We start from the raw sequence: 15,802 nt of genomic DNA, 5'->3' as shown, positions 1-15,802 counted from the left end.
ACGCGCTATCTCAGAGTGCTCCGCCGCGACACAGCACCCCTCGCCCCCGGCCAGCCAGCTCCACTGCGGCACGGCACCCCTCGCCCCCGGCCGGCCAGCTCAGCCGCAGCACGGCACCCCTTGCCCCCGGCCACCCAGGTCAGCCGCGGCACGGCACCCCTCAGCCCTGGCCACCCAGCTCAGCCGCGGCACGGCACCCCTCGCCCCCAGCCACCCAGCTCCGCCGCGACACAGCACCCCTCGCCCCCGGCCGGCCAGCTCCACCGCGGCACAGCACCCCTCGCCCCCGGCCACCAAGCTCAACCGTGGCACGGCACCCCTCGCCCCCGGCCACCCAGCTCAGCCACGGCAGGGCACCCCCTTGCCCCCGGCCACCCAGGTCAGCCGCGACACGGCACCCCTCAGCCCCGGCCACCCAGCTCAACCGCGGCACGGCACCCCTCGCCCCCGGCCACCCAGCTCCGCCGCGGCATGGCACCCCTTGCCCCCGGCCACCCAGCTCAGCCGCGGCACGGCACCCCTCAGCCCTGGCCACCCAGCTCAGCCGCGGCACGGCACCCCTCGCCCCCGGCCACCCAGCTCAGCCGCGGCACGGCACCCCTCGCCCCCGGCCACCCAGCTCAGCCGCGGCACGGCATCCCCAGCCAGCTGGCTTAGCTGCAGCACTAAGGGCTCTTCAGTCTGGCAGAGACGTCCAGAACCAGAGCCCCCGGCTGGACACTGCAGCTGGACAAATCCCAATTAGAAATAAGGTCCCGATGTTTAACCATGCAGGTGCTTCACCCGTGGATTCCCCTTTGCTTGAAGGCTTCCATCCACCCTGGGGCCCTTCGGGGAGATGCCATGGCTGAACTCAAGTTACTGGGCGCAGTGTGGCGGTGGCTGGGTAAAATCCTCTGGCCGGGGCTTCGCGGGAGGTCCGACTAGCGCTCCGAGGTCCCGTCTGGCCTGGAGTCCTGTGGGGCGGTGCTGTGATGTGGGCTTGTTCGGTTAGCGCCCTGTGGCTGCCTTCTCTCGGATCAGTGCCGCCAGGCGCAGTGAGTCCTGTCCGTTCGGGTTGGGTTCTCTCTGTGCAGGGCGGTGCTGTTGGGTCAGGCTGGAGATCTCTCTGTATCAAAGCCTCTGGGTTAGTGCCCAGGCTTTGAGTTGGGTTCTTGAGGGGGTTAGCACCTGTAACAGTTCTTACCTTGCCAGCATTGCTGCCTCAGTTTCCCTTCTGGTTTACATCTTGCTCTTGTAGTGAGGCAATTATGGCCTCAGTTTCCCTACTCTCAGAGTAGTTTGGCCCTTGAGCCAAACTAACAACCTTCACTTCTGGGGGAGCCAATAGGACCAAAACAAAACAGCCCTTTATTGACTTTCCTGAGCCCCAGTTGCCCTCCATCGCCTCTCCAGCCCCAGTCCCCTCCCAGACACTGGTGGAGCTGCTCCGTGGCCATCCCCGGCCCCAGTCCCCCCCACAGACACTGGGGGAGCTGCTTCATGGTCCTCCCCACCCCCCACACAGACACTGGGGGAGCCGCTCCATGGCCAGCCGCAGTCCCCCCGCCTCAGACACCCGGGAAGTTGCTCCATGACCCTCCCTGCCCCCTCCCTCCAACGCAGGGCAAATGGCTCTCTCACGCTAACTAGCCTTTTACACACGCTACAGTATGGCAAAGCCATCCCTGCAGTCTCCCTTCCAGGGGCCCCTGTCTCCTGCCTGCCTGGATGCAGGGGGGTTCCTCGCACCTCTGCTGGGAGCCCTGGGCTGGGCCCCCATCAGGAAGCGCCCCCTGGGTTCCCATCCCAAGCCACGCGCTATCTCAGAGTCCCCAGCTCCTGTCAGAGCCCACTGGTCCCTGAGCCTTCCTCCCCACAGCCACTCCAGGGCTGCCTCCCTGCTCCAGCCTAGCTCCCCTGGTGCCATCACAGGGTCCCGCTCTGTCCCACGACCTGCGAGGACACCAGGCATGGGGGGCGGGGGCGGTGTGCAGCTGAGCTCCCCGCACTGCGGGGATCAGGGGGGCTCTGGGGCGGGCAGCCAGCCTGCAGTTCTTGCTACGGAGGTGGGTGCTGCGTGGGGCCGGCAGGCGCTGGGTGCTCGGGGCAGGCTAGCTCTTACCCCTCCCCTGTCGCTCTGTCCTCTCACCAGCTGCAGGAGGCTCCTGGGTGCAGCGCGGCCTGTGGGGAGTGGGGGGGGCGTGGGGCATCTGACCCCCGCCAGGAGCGCCGCGAGCCATGACTTCAACTGTGCAGACGCTGCGGTTCAAGCTGCTGCCGCACGACACCGGGCAGGAGTGGGGGCTCAGCTGCCAGCAGCAGCTCGAGCGCCGGTACCAGGTGGTGCCCTCGGTCGTGTGCGCCATGTGCTGCGTCTTCGGGATCATCTACTGCTTCTTCGGTGAGTTGGGTGGGGCCGGGCGGGCCGCCTCGGCGTGCAGCAGGGGCAGGGAGTGTGGGGAGCGGGGCACGAGATGGGGGCTCGGAGAGCGAGGGTGACGGGGAGGGCCGGCCAGAGAGTGGCAGCAATAAGCGGCATGCTTTGCAGCCCTTCCGTCCCCTGTACATGTGGGGACACGGAGGCGCAGGGGTGGGGCCGGCCTCCCTCCAGCTTACAGCGAGTCAGTGGCAGAAGTGAGAAGTCCTGGTGCCCAGCCATGCTGCTCGGGCCCACTTGAGCCCACTTCTCTGTGCCCTCCCGGAGCCGGAGAGCAAGCCCGGGGCCCCTGGCTCCCAGCCTGTGTTCCTCCCCACAGCCCGGGAGAGCGAGCGGATGGGGCTGAGGCTGAGTTGGGGGAGAGGAGCCTGGGGCTGGGGGCAGGGCCAGGGCAGCAACGCCCAGCTGAGGCTCCAGTCTGACCCTCAGAGCTCAGGGGTTCGGGCACCACAGTGATGGGCATTGCCCACGAGGGCCCGGGAGTGGGAATTCGTTCTGCCATGGACTCGACGTAATTCTCCATGTGGTGTCATTTTATCACGTGCTGAAAGCTGCCGGCTCGTCAGCCAGGCCATCACGCGGTGTTTAACGCCGCCGAGCCGCAGCCAGCATCTCTGGCTGAGCGCATCTGTGCTGCGCCAAGGCTGCCTGCGGCGAACCCTGGCGCTGCCCCCCCAGCAGGAGCCCCCCTGCCTTCGGGGGGCTCCTGCCAATGCTACGTCCCCGCTGGCCGGGCAGTGACCAGCCCGGCTCTCCCTAGGCTACCGCTGCTTCAAGGCCATCATGTTCCTGACCGGGCTGATGTTTGGCTCCATCGTCATCTTCATGCTGTGCTACAAGGAGCGGGTGCTGGACACGCAGCTGAGCGTGGAGGCCTCGGTGGGCATCGGGCTGGGCATCGGGGCGCTGTGCGGGCTGGTCACCATGCTGGTGCGCAGCGTTGGGCTCTTCATGGTGGGGCTGCTGCTGGGGCTGCTGCTGGCGCTGGCCACGCTGGTGGCCATGGAGCAGTTCTACCACCCACCCACGGTGTGGGTCCCCATCGGGCTGCTGCTGGGCGTGGGCATGCTCGGCGCCGTGCTCACCCTGCAGTGGCAGAAGCTCTTCACCACCCTCTCCACGGCCGTCTTCGGCAGCGCCGTCATGACCGTCACCGTCGACTACTTTACGGAGCTGCTGCTGCTGCTGCAGTACGTCTACGAGCGCGTCCAGGCGGCGCCCGCCCGGCCCATGTGCTGGTACAGCTGGGTCATCCTGGGCGTCTGGCCCGTCCTCGCCACGCTGGGCGTGCTGGTGCAGTGGAGAGTCACGGCCGAGGGGTACTCCCACACCGAAGGTGCGGCGGGACGGGCAGGCGAGGGACACGGGGAAGGTGGGATCAGAGGTGGTGGGTGGTGTGGGCGGTTCACGGGCTCTGAGTGATTGGGGGGTGTTGTGGGGAGGGAGTCACAGCTCTCAGTCATTGGAGGGGTGACACGGGGGGCGGGGTTGCAGGGTCCGGGTGCTGGTGGAGTGGGGTGGGGTTGCAGGGTCCAGGTACCTTTGAGTGGGGGGGTTGTAGGATCTGCGGGCAGGGGGGTTTGCAGGGTCCAGGTGCCAGGGGGGCGTTGCAGGGTGCCAGGGGGGCGGTGCAAGTTCCAGATGCCAGGGCGTGTACGGGGTTGCAGGGTCTGGGTACCATGCAGGGTGGGATTGCAGGGTCCGGGTGGTGGGGGGTTGCAGGGTCCAGGTGCCATGGAGGTGCAGAACAGACCCCTCACTCCCCATCTCGCCATGCAGTGGTTATCAGCCGGCAGCAGCGCCGGGTGCAGCTGATGAGGATCAAGCAGCGGGAGGAGCGGAAGGAGAAGAAGAAGAAGCGGAGGCCGCCCCATCCCTCTCCCCACCCACACAAGGCCCACCTGCCCGAGCCCAGCTACCGACGCAAGCCAACCCCCGTGCGCCGCTTCGACGGGGACGTGCTCTCCCCCGTGAGTGCCGTGTCCCGGGCAGAGCTCTCCCCAGGCACTGGGGCTGTGCGTGGGTCAGGGGGAGGCAGGAGCCCAGCGCTCTGGGAACGGGTGGGCTTCTTACCTGGCACCCCAGGTGGGCTCTGCCCTCCACATTCGCAGCTTCGCCTCATTCTGCCAGAAATCTTTACAGCAGAGTGAAACACAATAAACTGGGGGAGGGACTGAGCCAGCCTGCAGCCTCCTTGCCCTGTGACTTCCCCATGGGCATCGACCCCGGCTGGGGACCCTTTGCCTTCTCCCTCCAGTGTCAGGGGTTCTGGACAGAGACCAGAGCCTGAACCAGAACTGAACCTGCCCCACTTTCAGGGGGTGGGGGTGAGGAGAGCTTTCCCATCCCCGGTCCTCAGCTACAGCTGACGGGGGAATGCCAGGTCCTGCACCCCAGTGTGAAGGCATCAGACACCCCCAAACAGCCCCAGTGCCTGCCAGCCAAGGGAGCTTCCCAGTGAGCCGTAGCAGGGCTGTGCCAACCCCCGGGAGTTACCCGGGCCTAGACTCCCCCTGTGGCCCCACCCCGGGGGGGGGCCAGTGACAGCTGCCTTTTCTCCAGACTCCCACTCGCTGCCCCAGGCCGCAGAGAGCGGGACCCATTGAGCAGAGCGGGCAGGGGAGAACCAGCTGGCTGCAGCAACCTGAACTGGGGCAATTACTTCCCCTCCCCGCGGGTGGGCTGGGGTGTGTAGCGGCGGCCCCACCTGCAGGGGAAGGGCTGAACTGCAGCAGCCTGGCTGGTCCTTCCCCCAGACACGGGCAGCAGAGACCCAGAGCTGGGGAAGGGGAGAGGGGCTGAGGTGGCAGCGGGAGGGCTGGGGACATGGCGCCCATTTCCCTCCTCTCTCCTCCAGAGCTACATCCAGAGCTTCCGGGAGCGGCAGACGGGTACGTCGCTGAGCAGCCTCATCACAAGTGCGCACGCCGTGGTCGACCTGGACTATGACTGTGGCTCTACCGTGCCCTTGACCATGGGCTCTGGCCCAGCTCTTCGGGTATAGCCCAGACCCCCCGACCCCTAGTGACACCAGCAGCAGGGCCCGCTCAGGGCCAGCTTGGACCGACACACAGAGCCCGCACGGACCAGCCCTCCAGACACCCCGGGGCCCAGCCAGGGCCCGCACGGACCAGCCCTCCAGACACCCCGGGGCCCAGCCAGGGCCCGCACGGACCAGCCCTCCAGACACCCCGGGGCCCAGCCAGGGCCCGCACGGACCAGCCCTCCAGTCACCCCGGGGCCCAGCCAGGGCCCGCACGGACCAGCCCTCCAGTGACCCCGGGGCCCAGCCAGGGCCCGCACGGACCAGCCCTCCAGTGACCCCGGGGCCCAGCCAGGGCCCGCACGGACCAGCCCTCCAGTCACCCCGGGGCCCAGCCAGGGCCCGCACGGACCAGCCCTCCAGTCACCCCGGGGCCCAGCCAGGGCCCGCACGGACCAGCCCTCCAGTCACCCCGGGGCCCAGCCAGGGCCCGCACGGACCAGCCCTCCAGACACCCCGGGGCCCAGCCAGGGCCCGCACGGACCAGCCCTCCAGACACCCCGGGGCCCAGCCAGGGCCCGCACGGACCAGCCCTCCAGTCACCCCGGGGCCCAGCCAGGGCCCGCACGGACCAGCCCTCCAGTCACCCCGGGGCCCAGCCAGGGCCCGCACGGACCAGCCCTCCAGTCACCCCGGGGCCCAGCCAGGGCCCGCACGGACCAGCCCTCCAGTCACCCCGGGGCCCAGCCAGGGCCCGCACGGACCAGCCCTCCAGTCACCCCGGGGCCCAGCCAGGGCCCGCACGGACCAGCCCTCCAGACACCCCGGGGCCCAGCCAGGGCCCGCACGGACCAGCCCTCCAGTCACCCCGGGGCCCAGCCAGGGCCCGCACGGACCAGCCCTCCAGTCACACCAGGGCCAGCAGGAGTCAGATGCCGGGGGGGGGGAGTTAGAGGGGACTGCTGTGGCCCGTTTGGGGCAGGAAGGCTATCCCTGGGGCGGTCTGACGGGGCATGCGCAGGACCCTGCCCAGGGATCCCGAGCCGGCGAGCAATGCAGGGAGAGGGTTAATCCCACTCGTTGGCACAGACACTGCATGCTGGCATGGTACACGTGGACTCCTGGAGCAGGGTGAGTGCCCCACCGCCACACCCCGAGGGGGGCACAGCCCATGGCAGGGGTGATGAGCCACGGCCCCATGTGCCAAAGGGGCCCCAGAGCACCTGGTACTAGCCAGCTTTCTCCCAGAGGCCCCCAGGAGCAGCTCCCTGCATGCCTGCCCTTAGCCCCCCAGTGTCCCCCAAGGAGCTCAGTGAGCAGCTTCCTGAGTGCCCCTTCCCCCCACTCCCACCCCCCCCAGCGCAGCTCCATGGTGCCCCTTCCCCCCACTCCCACCCCCCCAGCATAGCTCCATGGTGCCTGTTCCCCCCCCACTCCCACCCCCCCAGCGCAGCTCCATGGTGCCCCTTCCCCCACTCCCACCCCCCCAGCGCAGCTCCATGGTGCCCCTTCCCCCCACTCCCACCCCCCCCAGCGCAGCTCCATGGTGCCCCTTCCCCCCACTCTCTGCCCCCCCAGCGCAGCTCCATGGTGCCCCTTCCCCCCACTCCCACCCCCCCAGCATAGCTCCATGGTGCCCCTTCCCCCCACTCTCTGCCCCCCCAGCGCAGCTCCATGGTGCCCCTTCCCCCCACTCCCACCCCCCCAGCGCAGCTCCATGGTGCCCCTTCCCCCCACTCCCACCCCCCCAGCATAGCTCCATGGTGCCCCTTCCCCCCACTCTCTGCCCCCCCAGCGCAGCTCCATGGTGCCCCTTCCCCCCACTCCCACCCCCCCAGCGCAGCTCCATGGTGCCCCTTCCCCCCACTCCCACCCCCCCAGCGCAGCTCCATGGTGCCCCTTCCCCCCACTCCCACCCCCCCAGCATAGCTCCATGGTGCCCCTTCCCCCCACTCTCTGCCCCCCCCAGCGCAGCTCCATGGTGCCCCTTCCCCCCACTCTCCACCCCCCCCAGCGCAGCTCCATGGTGCCCCTTCCCCCACTCCCACCCCCCCAGCATAGCTCCATGGTGCCCCTTCCCCCCACTCTCTGCCCCCCCCAGCGTAGCTCCATGGTGCCCCTTCCCCCCACTCTCTGCCCCCCCAGCGTAGCTCCATGGTGCCCCTTCCCCCCACTCCCACCCCCCCAGCGCAGCTCCATGGTGCCCCTTCCCCCCACTCCCACCCCCCCAGCATAGCTCCATGGTGCCCCTTCCCCCCACTCTCTGCCCCCCCCAGCGCAGCTCCATGGTGCCTGTTCCCCCCACTCTCCGCCCCCCCCAGCGCAGCTCCATGGTGCCTCTTCCCCCCACTCTCCCCCCCCCAGCGCCGCTCCATGGTGCCCCTTCCCCCACTCCCACCCCCCCAGCGCAGCTCCATGGTGCCTGTTCCCCCCCCACTCCCACCCCCCCAGCGCAGCTCCATGGTGCCCCTTCCCCCCACTCTCTGCCCCCCCCAGCGTAGCTCCATGGTGCCCCTTCCCCCCACTCTCCCCCCCCCAGCGCCGCTCCATGGTGCCCCTTCCCCCACTCCCACCCCCCCAGCGCAGCTCCATGGTGCCCCTTCCCCCCACTCCCACCCCCCCAGCGCAGCTCCATGGTGCCCCTTCCCCCCACTCCCACCCCCCCAGCGCAGCTCCATGGTGCCCCTTCCCCCCACTCTCCGACCCCCCGCAGCGCCGCTCCATGGTGCTTGTTCCCCCCACTCTCTGCCCCCCCCAGCGCCGCTCCATGGTGCCCCTTCCCCCCACTCTCAGCCCCCCCAGCGCAGCTCCATGGTGCCTGTTCCCCCCTCTCAGCCCCCCCAGCGCAGCTCCATGGTGCCTCTTCCCCCACTCTCCACCCCCCAGCACCGCTCCATGGTGCCCCTTCCCCCCACTCTCCGCCCCCCCCAGCACCGCTCCATGGTGCCTGTTCCCCCCACTCTCCGACCCCCCCAGCGCAGCTCCATGGTGCCTGTTCCCCCCACTCTCTGCCCCCCCCAGCGTTGCTCCATGGTGTCTGTTCCCCCCCACTCCCACCCCCCCAGCATAGCTCCATGGTGCCCCTTCCCCCCACTCTCCGCCCCCCCCAGCGTAGCTCCATGGTGCCTGTTCCCCCCACTCTCCGACCCCCCCCAGCGTAGCTCCATGGTGCCTGTCCCCCCCCACTCCCACCCCTCCAGCATAGCTCCATGTTGCCTATTCCCCCCACTCTCCGCCCTCCCCAGTGTAGCTCCATGGTGCCTGTTCCCCCCCCACTCTCCACCCCCCCAGTGCAGCTCCATGGTGCCTGTTCCCCCCACTCTCCGCACCCCCCAGAGTAGCTCCATGGTGCCTGTTCCCCCCCCACTCTCCACCCCCCCAGTGCAGCTCCATGGTGCCTGTTCCCCCCACTCTCCGCCCCCCCCAGCGTAGCTCCATGGTGCCTGTACACACCCCAGCTCCCTGAGAGCTGCCCCCCAAAGGCCTGGGGCAGAGCAGCTCCAGCAGAGGCCGTTCCCGCGGAGCACTGGCCAGGGTAGGTGCTGTCCCATGCCCTCACCGTGCGTTCGCCTGCCAGGCTCTGGGCTGGGGGCTGCGGGCGCCACCCGCCCGGAGGGGCAATGCGAGCATGGCAGCTCTGCGCCCCAGTGCACGTGAGGGATATTCTCGTCCCCAGGACTGGGCCACCACTCCTGCCCCAGGGCCAGCTGCTGCCTGGGGCTGGGGCAATTCCAGCTGTGTATGTGGCCCTTCTGCAGGGGGCAGGTCTGCCCTTCGGCCTCCCGGCAGCCGGCCCTGGGGCCAGGCTGGGCACCCAGCACAGCCCCTGCCACCTGCATCTCGCTTTCCATTCTGCTGGCAGAGAACAAGAGGCGCCTGGCTGGCGTGAGGTGGGGAACGTTCCCCCCGCAGGGGGCCCTGCCACTGAACCCGGTCGGGATGGGACAGGCTGGCTGCGGGGCTCAGGAAGGGAAGCTGGGGTGCTGGTTATGGACCAGTCCCAGGGCCGGAGGACTGGCTTGCTCAGGGATATGGGGCCTTTCACCCCGGGACCAAATCGGGACACTTACTGGCGCTGTTTGCGGGTGACTGGATTTCTCATGGGGATGGGGGCGGGAGGGGGCCCCGACTGTGGGCTGGGCTGGGGGATTGCAGAGCTGAGGCGGGTGCGCTGGGAGGCTTGGGGCTGCGTTTTGCAGCTGGGGCAGGGGGGGCACAAAGAAGCGTCACCTCCCTCCAGCTGCTGCAGGACCCCCTGCCCCAGGCGTCGCAGGCTGCAGCCAGCCCCAGCCCATGTGCTCTTTGTGTTGCTGTGAGTTGTATTAATTTATTACTGACTGAACGGGGACATCCAACCTGGGATGACCCTGCCCTGCCCCCGGACTGGAGCTGGGCCCCAGGAGGCTGCTGGATCTGGACAGAGCCCGAGGAGGCTGGGGCAATGGGGCTGTTTGCTTGGCGTGGTCGGTGCAGCCCGAGGGGCTCCCCCAGCTCGCGTCCCTCCCGCCGTCGCGGCCCCATCTGTCACTGGGCGTGCCCTCAAACGCCCCCCTGGGAGCCCAGCCAGCGGACAGGAACCGCTGCTGCTTCCTGCCCCCCAGCAGAGGGGCCCCAGCAAATCGACTGGGACCAGGGAACTCCTGTCCCCCCTTCCCTCGGGGTAGGGTCGTACCTGCGTGCTCAGCCGCAGCCTGGCAGGCCCCCTCCCCGTCTAGCCGTGGGACGCTGCATGTTTCTCTTGCCCCGGTGCCCAGGACCCTCGCGCCCTGGTTTCTTTCTCCCTTTTCAGTCTTTTTGTAAATGTGCCAAACGCTGCCGGGCCAGAGCCGCGCAGTAAAGAGCCTTTTGGAGCCGCGCCCCTCTGTCTGTGCTTGTGGGGCTGAGCTCGGCGCGGAGGGGCTGCAGCTGGTGCCCCCACCCCATGGGGTGCCTCAGAGCCAGGATTGGCCCAGGGTGCTGTCAGTCTCTGCAGCACTGGGTGGGACAGGGTTCCCCAATGACCCCCACGTGCTGGTGGCAGGGGACCAGGGAGGGGGGCATGGAATGGGGACCCGCCGCAATGGGCCTGGCAGAGTCACCAGCCTGGGGACCAGGGAAAGGCCCCACCTCCATGTGCCCCTCATCCCTCCAGCTCTCACTATGGGGGGGTGGGGGGCATGGCCATGATTGAGGGGAGGGGAAGCTGCCAGGTGATTTGGGGACCTACAGGGGCTGGGCAGTGCCAGGTGATTTGGGGGGGGGGGCTATGAGGGCTTGGCCCTGCCAGGTGATTTGGGGGCATATGGGGCTGGGCAGTGCCAGGTGATTTGGGGGGCATACAGGGCAGGGGAACTGCCAAGTGATTTGGGGACGTATGGGGGTATCCTGGAGTCCCAGGCTGGGGGCTCGGGCACCCACTGAGTGACGCCAGCCAGGGCTCTGGGGCAGCGTCTCCCCTCAGGGCCACTCCCCAGGGCCAGGAGCCTGCCCGGCTTCAGCCCCTCCTCCCCCTGCTCCCCACCCCACAGCGAGTACCCCTGGACAGGACCCCTGGGGAGCCTGCCCCCCACTCGCAGCCAGCCGTGACTCCCAGCCAGCATGGGACACAGACGGGTTATTAGTCGTGGGGACTCCAGCGTAGGACAGAGCTTGTGAGCACAGAAATCAGGGACCTGCTGCAAAGTCCAGCTCGGGGGGACCCAGAGCTCCGGGTGTCCCCTCCCCGCAAGTCCCCAACCAGGTGACTGACTCGCTTCCAGCAGCCCGGCCTCCGTCACCCCCAGCTGCGCCCCTGCGGCCTTTGCCTCCTTCCCGGGCAAACAGGTCCCCTGGTCTCTGTTCCCCAGCACGCCGGCTGGCTCTGGCAGGGGAGGGGCCCGGCGGTCAGCTGCCGGGATTCAGGGTGTCGGCTGGCCATGCCTCCACGTAGGAGCCAGAGAAGGGACATGCCACTGCTTCCAGGAGCTGCTTGAGGTAAGCGCTGCCTGGAGCCTGCACCTTTGACCCCCTCCCATGCCCCAACCCGCTGCCCCTGCCCTGATCCCCCTCTCGCCCTCCAAACCCCTTGGTTCCAGCCTGGATCACCCTCCTGCACCCCCAAACACTCATCCCCAACCCCACCCCAGAGCCCGCACCCCCAGCCGGAGCCCTCACCCCCTCCCACACCCCACACCCCAATTTTGTGAGCATTCATGGCCTCACCATACAATTTACATACCCAGATGTGGCCCTAAGGTCAGAAAGTTTGCCCATCCCAACCTAGATACTTGAGTAACACACAGGGGAAACTGAGGAACACACAATATTCAGAGAAAACATGAAGAACTTTCCTAATTTGTCACAGGGGCAGGAGCACTGCCAGGGATTTGGAGGTGTACAGGACGGGGGATGGAGGGAGAGTCTGTGGGTGCTGGGGGCAGGGGACACCTGCTCCCTTGCCCACACAAGGGCACCATCTGGATATAGTTCCTCTCTGTTAAGTCCCAGCCCCCCTCCACCCTCCCCCCCAGTGCTGCCCCACCCAAGTGCGTGGAAGCTGCTGGAGGAGCCCCTGTTGGGGCTCAGCACCCCCACCCCAGGGAGAATTGCCGGCCCAGTTCCTTTCTGCCCATACCCCCATGGGGCTTTGTGGGGGAGAAGCGGGGCCTTTCCCTGGTCCCCAGGCTGGTGACTCACTGCCAGGCCCCTCAGCTGCTCCCCCCTGCAGCCCCTCTATCGCAAGGTGCAGGGGTGGGGAGCGGAAATGGAGGCCTGCCCTCATGTTGCTGAGGAACAGGGAAGTGTAGGGTCCCACTGGGAGGTCAGTTCAGCCACGTTGGGAATGGGGGTCACCCCAGAGCACCCCCTGCCCAGGGCCGGGCAGCCCTGCTTGCTCAGGACAGCGCCCCGCTCAGGGGGTGGGGGGGGCAGCAGGATGTCCCCCAGCAACGTGGGGCACTGGAGTGGTTAATGGGCAGCCTCCGCCGTTGCCAGCCAGGACCCATCTGTCCAGCCGCAGTCAGGTTCCTCCGATGCCAGCACCTAATGCCCTGCAGGGGAGAAGGGGAGGTCAGGGAGCAACTGACCCACCCCCGTCCAGAGACCCCCTCCCACCATGACCTGGCAGGGCCACGGACCCCAATGGGTGGGGTGGGGCCCCGTGGCAGAGACGGATCCTGGGTGGGGGCGAGGGGGCCCCCAGCACAGTGATTGACCCCAAGCGAGGCATGGAGGGGCCGCGCGGCAGAGCGATGGACCCCGGGTGGGGAGGGGGCCCCATGGCAGAACGACGGATCCAGGCCGGCTGGGGAGGGGGTCCCATGGCAGAGCGACGGATCCAAGCCGGCTGGGGAGGGGGCCCCATGGCAGAACGACGGATCCAGGCCGGCTGGGGAGGGGGCCCCATGGCAGAGCGACGGATCCAGGCCGGCTGGGGAGGGGGCCCCATGGCAGAACGACGGATCCAGGCCGGCTGGGGAGGGGGCCCCATGGCAGAACGACGGATCCAGGCCGGCTGGGGAGGGGGCCCCATGGCAGAACGACGGATCCAGGCCGGCTGGGGAGGGGGCCCCATGGCAGAGCGACGGATCCAGGCCGGCTGGGGAGGGGGCCCCATGGCAGAACGACGGATCCAGGCCGGCTGGGGAGGGGGTCCCATGGCAGAACGACGGATCCAGGCCGGCTGGGGAGGGGGTCCCATGGCAGAGCGACGGATCCAAGCCGGGTGGGAAGGGGGCCTGCCGCAGAACGACGGACCCTGGGTGGGGAGGGGGCCCCACAGCAGAGCAAAGGATCCAGGCTGGGCGAGCAGAGGCCCCGTGGCAGCGACGGACCCCGGCCAGGGGCCCCACAGTCGGGGGACAGGAGTTGCCCGGGCTGCCAGGCACACCCATGGTGGAGCCTCGGTGCTGCGCCCACAGACGCAGCTGGGACACACGCGTACCTCGCACGGTGAGCGGGGCCTTGGAGCGGGCTCTGCCGACGGAGACCTTCAGCTCTCCGCTCGTGCTGGGTGAGGGCCGGCGCAGAGCCAGCCTGTGCTCGTGGCCCACGCTCGCCATGCGGCAGCACCTCTCCGTTCGGGCTCCACGGGGCGTGCGCGGTGGGGGGCGGACACCTCGCACTCAGACCGGGCCCCAGCGGGGGCCAGCACCTCCACGTTCCGCAGCACCCGGAGCTCCTTGGCTGCAAGGCCACAGCGGCCCGCCAAGGGCGCGCCCAGCCGGGCCCAGGCAGCTCCCAGTGGCACCCAGCCCCACGAACGGTGCCAGCCCCCTCCCGCCCAGGGCCAGCCCCACCCTCCTGCCCCGGCCCCCCGCGTCTCACCCTCCACCAGCAGGCGCGCGGTGCAGCGGTCGTCAAAGGCGTCGCAGGTGTAGGAGGCCTCGTCCTCGGGCCCCACCCGGTGGATGATGAGGGTCCGAGAGCCGTCCAGGCTGCAGATCTCGTACTTGTCGCTGGCGAAGATCTCGGTGTCTCCGCGGAACCAGCGCACGCGGCCGCGCGCCTGGGACACCGTGCACTCCAGCGTGGCCTTGTGCCGCACCAGCGCCGTCTTGTCGCGCAGCGGCTTGACGATCCGGACAGGGAGTGCTGCCGAGGGGAGGCGCCTGTGAGCCGCGGGGATGGGAGGGGACCAGCGAGGGGCTGGGGCCTGGGGTCACTCCCACCTCCCTCCCCCGGAACCCAGTGCTAGCCCTCCCAGCCCGCAGCAAAACCCCAGCTCGGCGCTCGCCCGGCCCTCAGCCGGCACCTACCAGGCGCACTACACCTGCCATCCACTCGCCCCTTCCCCGCACACCGTCCAGCCCCCCTGCTGCCCACCTAGTCCCCCCCCAGGGCTTTGTGGGGACACATTACCCTCCACCTGCAGGCTGGCTTCGGAGGCAGCTGCCTTGGCGACAAACCGGATGCATCCCGCGTCCTCCGGGCGCACGTTGCAGATGAGCAGGAAGTGCCTGGGGCCTGTGGAGGAAGGCGCTGGCGTGACGCCGTGCACCGCGACCCAGCCGTTGCTGGGACGACGGGTGAGCAGCCCCCTGCCCCTGGCTGGGACGGGCAGATGGGGAGGGATAAGCAGGGAGATCTCCTTGGGGCTGGTGCCCCACCCTAGAGAGCCACAGAGTCTGGGGCTAATACAGGGTTAATGAAGGGCCCAAGCCTGGCGGGTGTGAGTGACCTCAGCTGGACTCTGGCGCCCCCCGCGCTGAGAGATGCCTGGGGCAGCAGGCAGTGGGAGAGGCACTGTATGTGTGCGTGTGAGCGTGTGCGTGTGCGAGCGTGTGTCACAGTGAACCAGTGTGCCCGTGTGCACATGCATGTAACAGTCACCATGTGGGCATGTGTGTGAACTAGGCACCAGCTTGTGCATTCGTGCATGTGCGAGGGAGCCAGTGTAGGCACCGGTGAGCCACGGCGCTGTCCGTTCACCGTGTCTGGTGGGCTGAGCAAAGCGAGGCCTTAGGCTTGTCTCCAGGCAGCCATTCCTGCGACCCGAGCCTGGGTGACTCCAAAGCGCCCAAGCTCCCTAACGTGTGGAGATGCGCAGCCTGGGTGTGGGGCCGGTTAATCTGGCGTGGCACCCTGCCTGCGGAGCCGGCACATCCACAGGGAAAGCTGCTGTGCCAGAGCTGCCCGGGGCTTGTTCCCATGTAGACAGGCTCTTGCGGTGAGGACACACTGTCTAATGGGCGAGTGCCACCAGCCCATCGATTCCAGCCCGCTGGGGACTGGTCTGGGCCTGGTTGGGCAGAGCCCCCTGAGCTGGGTGACAAACACCACCAGGAAACGGACACACGGAGCGCCTGGCACCTGGCGAGCAGGGTCACGGCTTCAGCCACCTCTGTAACTGTCTATAGACCCACGAACTATCTGGGGGCAGCCGCTGACATCGTCCAGCACAGCACTCCCCCAGCTCGTCTCTGCCCCGCTTTCCCCTGGAGTTTAAACCCTGGCGCATATGGTGCGTCTACACTGCCAGGGAGGTGCCAGTGTGGCATGGGACGGCAGAGCCCAGCCAGCGTTAGTCTGGCTAGCACGGGTAACAGCAATAGTGTAGGCACAGTGGCACAGGCTAGCAGCCCACGCACAAGCCCCCCGGGGACCCTGTGTATGTATTCGAGTGGCTAGCCCGTGCCACCACGTCTGCACTGCTGCTGGTACCCAGGCCAGCGAGATTAAATACCCCTGCTACAATCTCACCGTCTCTTCCAGTTAGACTTACCCCGGCAGACAGGGAAGAAATGAAGAAGGGGGAATGGCCATGCACACAGATCCCCTGGTGGGGGAAGAAGTGTGTGGGGGGGTCACACAGAGGCCCCTGTCAGGAAGAGAGAAGGGGGACCTGCCATGGGGAGGAGGGGGAATGGGGACACACAGAGCCCCTGGCAGGAGAAGTGAATGGAAGACATGGGAGGGCATTGGGGACCCTCTCAGGAGGAGAG

The 15,802-nt window shown here is 68.4% G+C and overlaps 2 protein-coding genes across 3 annotated transcripts in view; one reads left to right on the top strand and one right to left on the bottom strand.

The window, feature by feature from the left end:
* The first annotated feature begins 2,141 nt into the window (after window positions 1–2,141).
* On the top strand, window positions 2,142–14,310 carry TMEM198 (transmembrane protein 198). 2 transcript variants are annotated; one of them, XM_073304818.2, is made up of 6 exons: window positions 2,142–2,383; window positions 3,180–3,755; window positions 4,199–4,389; window positions 5,277–5,310; window positions 11,228–11,354; window positions 14,233–14,310. In XM_073304818.2, the coding sequence occupies exons 1-5, from the start codon at window positions 2,221–2,223 to the stop codon at window positions 11,308–11,310; spliced, it is 1,047 nt and encodes a 348-aa protein (XP_073160919.2). In that variant the 5' UTR covers window positions 2,142–2,220; the 3' UTR covers window positions 11,311–11,354; window positions 14,233–14,310. The 2 variants fall into 2 exon arrangements, with proteins under 2 accessions (XP_073160919.2, XP_073160918.1); XM_073304817.2 differs by lacking the exons at window positions 11,228–11,354; window positions 14,233–14,310 and having other exon boundaries at window positions 5,277–6,884.
* Window positions 12,379–15,802, bottom strand: part of OBSL1 (obscurin like cytoskeletal adaptor 1) — a 74,095-nt gene continuing 70,671 nt past the window's right edge. The window contains exons 26-30 of the mRNA XM_078847974.1: window positions 14,220–14,324; window positions 13,686–13,952; window positions 13,418–13,544; window positions 12,497–13,096; window positions 12,379–12,409 (exon numbers count right to left, since the gene is read on the bottom strand). Coding sequence (XP_078704100.1) covers window positions 12,379–12,409; window positions 12,497–13,096; window positions 13,418–13,544; window positions 13,686–13,952; window positions 14,220–14,324 — 1,130 coding nt within the window. The remainder of the gene's footprint in view (window positions 12,410–12,496; window positions 13,097–13,417; window positions 13,545–13,685; window positions 13,953–14,219; window positions 14,325–15,802) is intronic.

Source organism: Lepidochelys kempii, chromosome 11 (assembly GCF_965140285.1).
Source record: "Lepidochelys kempii isolate rLepKem1 chromosome 11, rLepKem1.hap1, whole genome shotgun sequence".
NCBI lineage: Eukaryota > Metazoa > Chordata > Testudines > Cheloniidae > Lepidochelys > Lepidochelys kempii.
The sequence above is the reverse complement of the archived record's forward strand: the minus strand, read 5'-3'. Positions and strand labels throughout refer to the sequence as shown.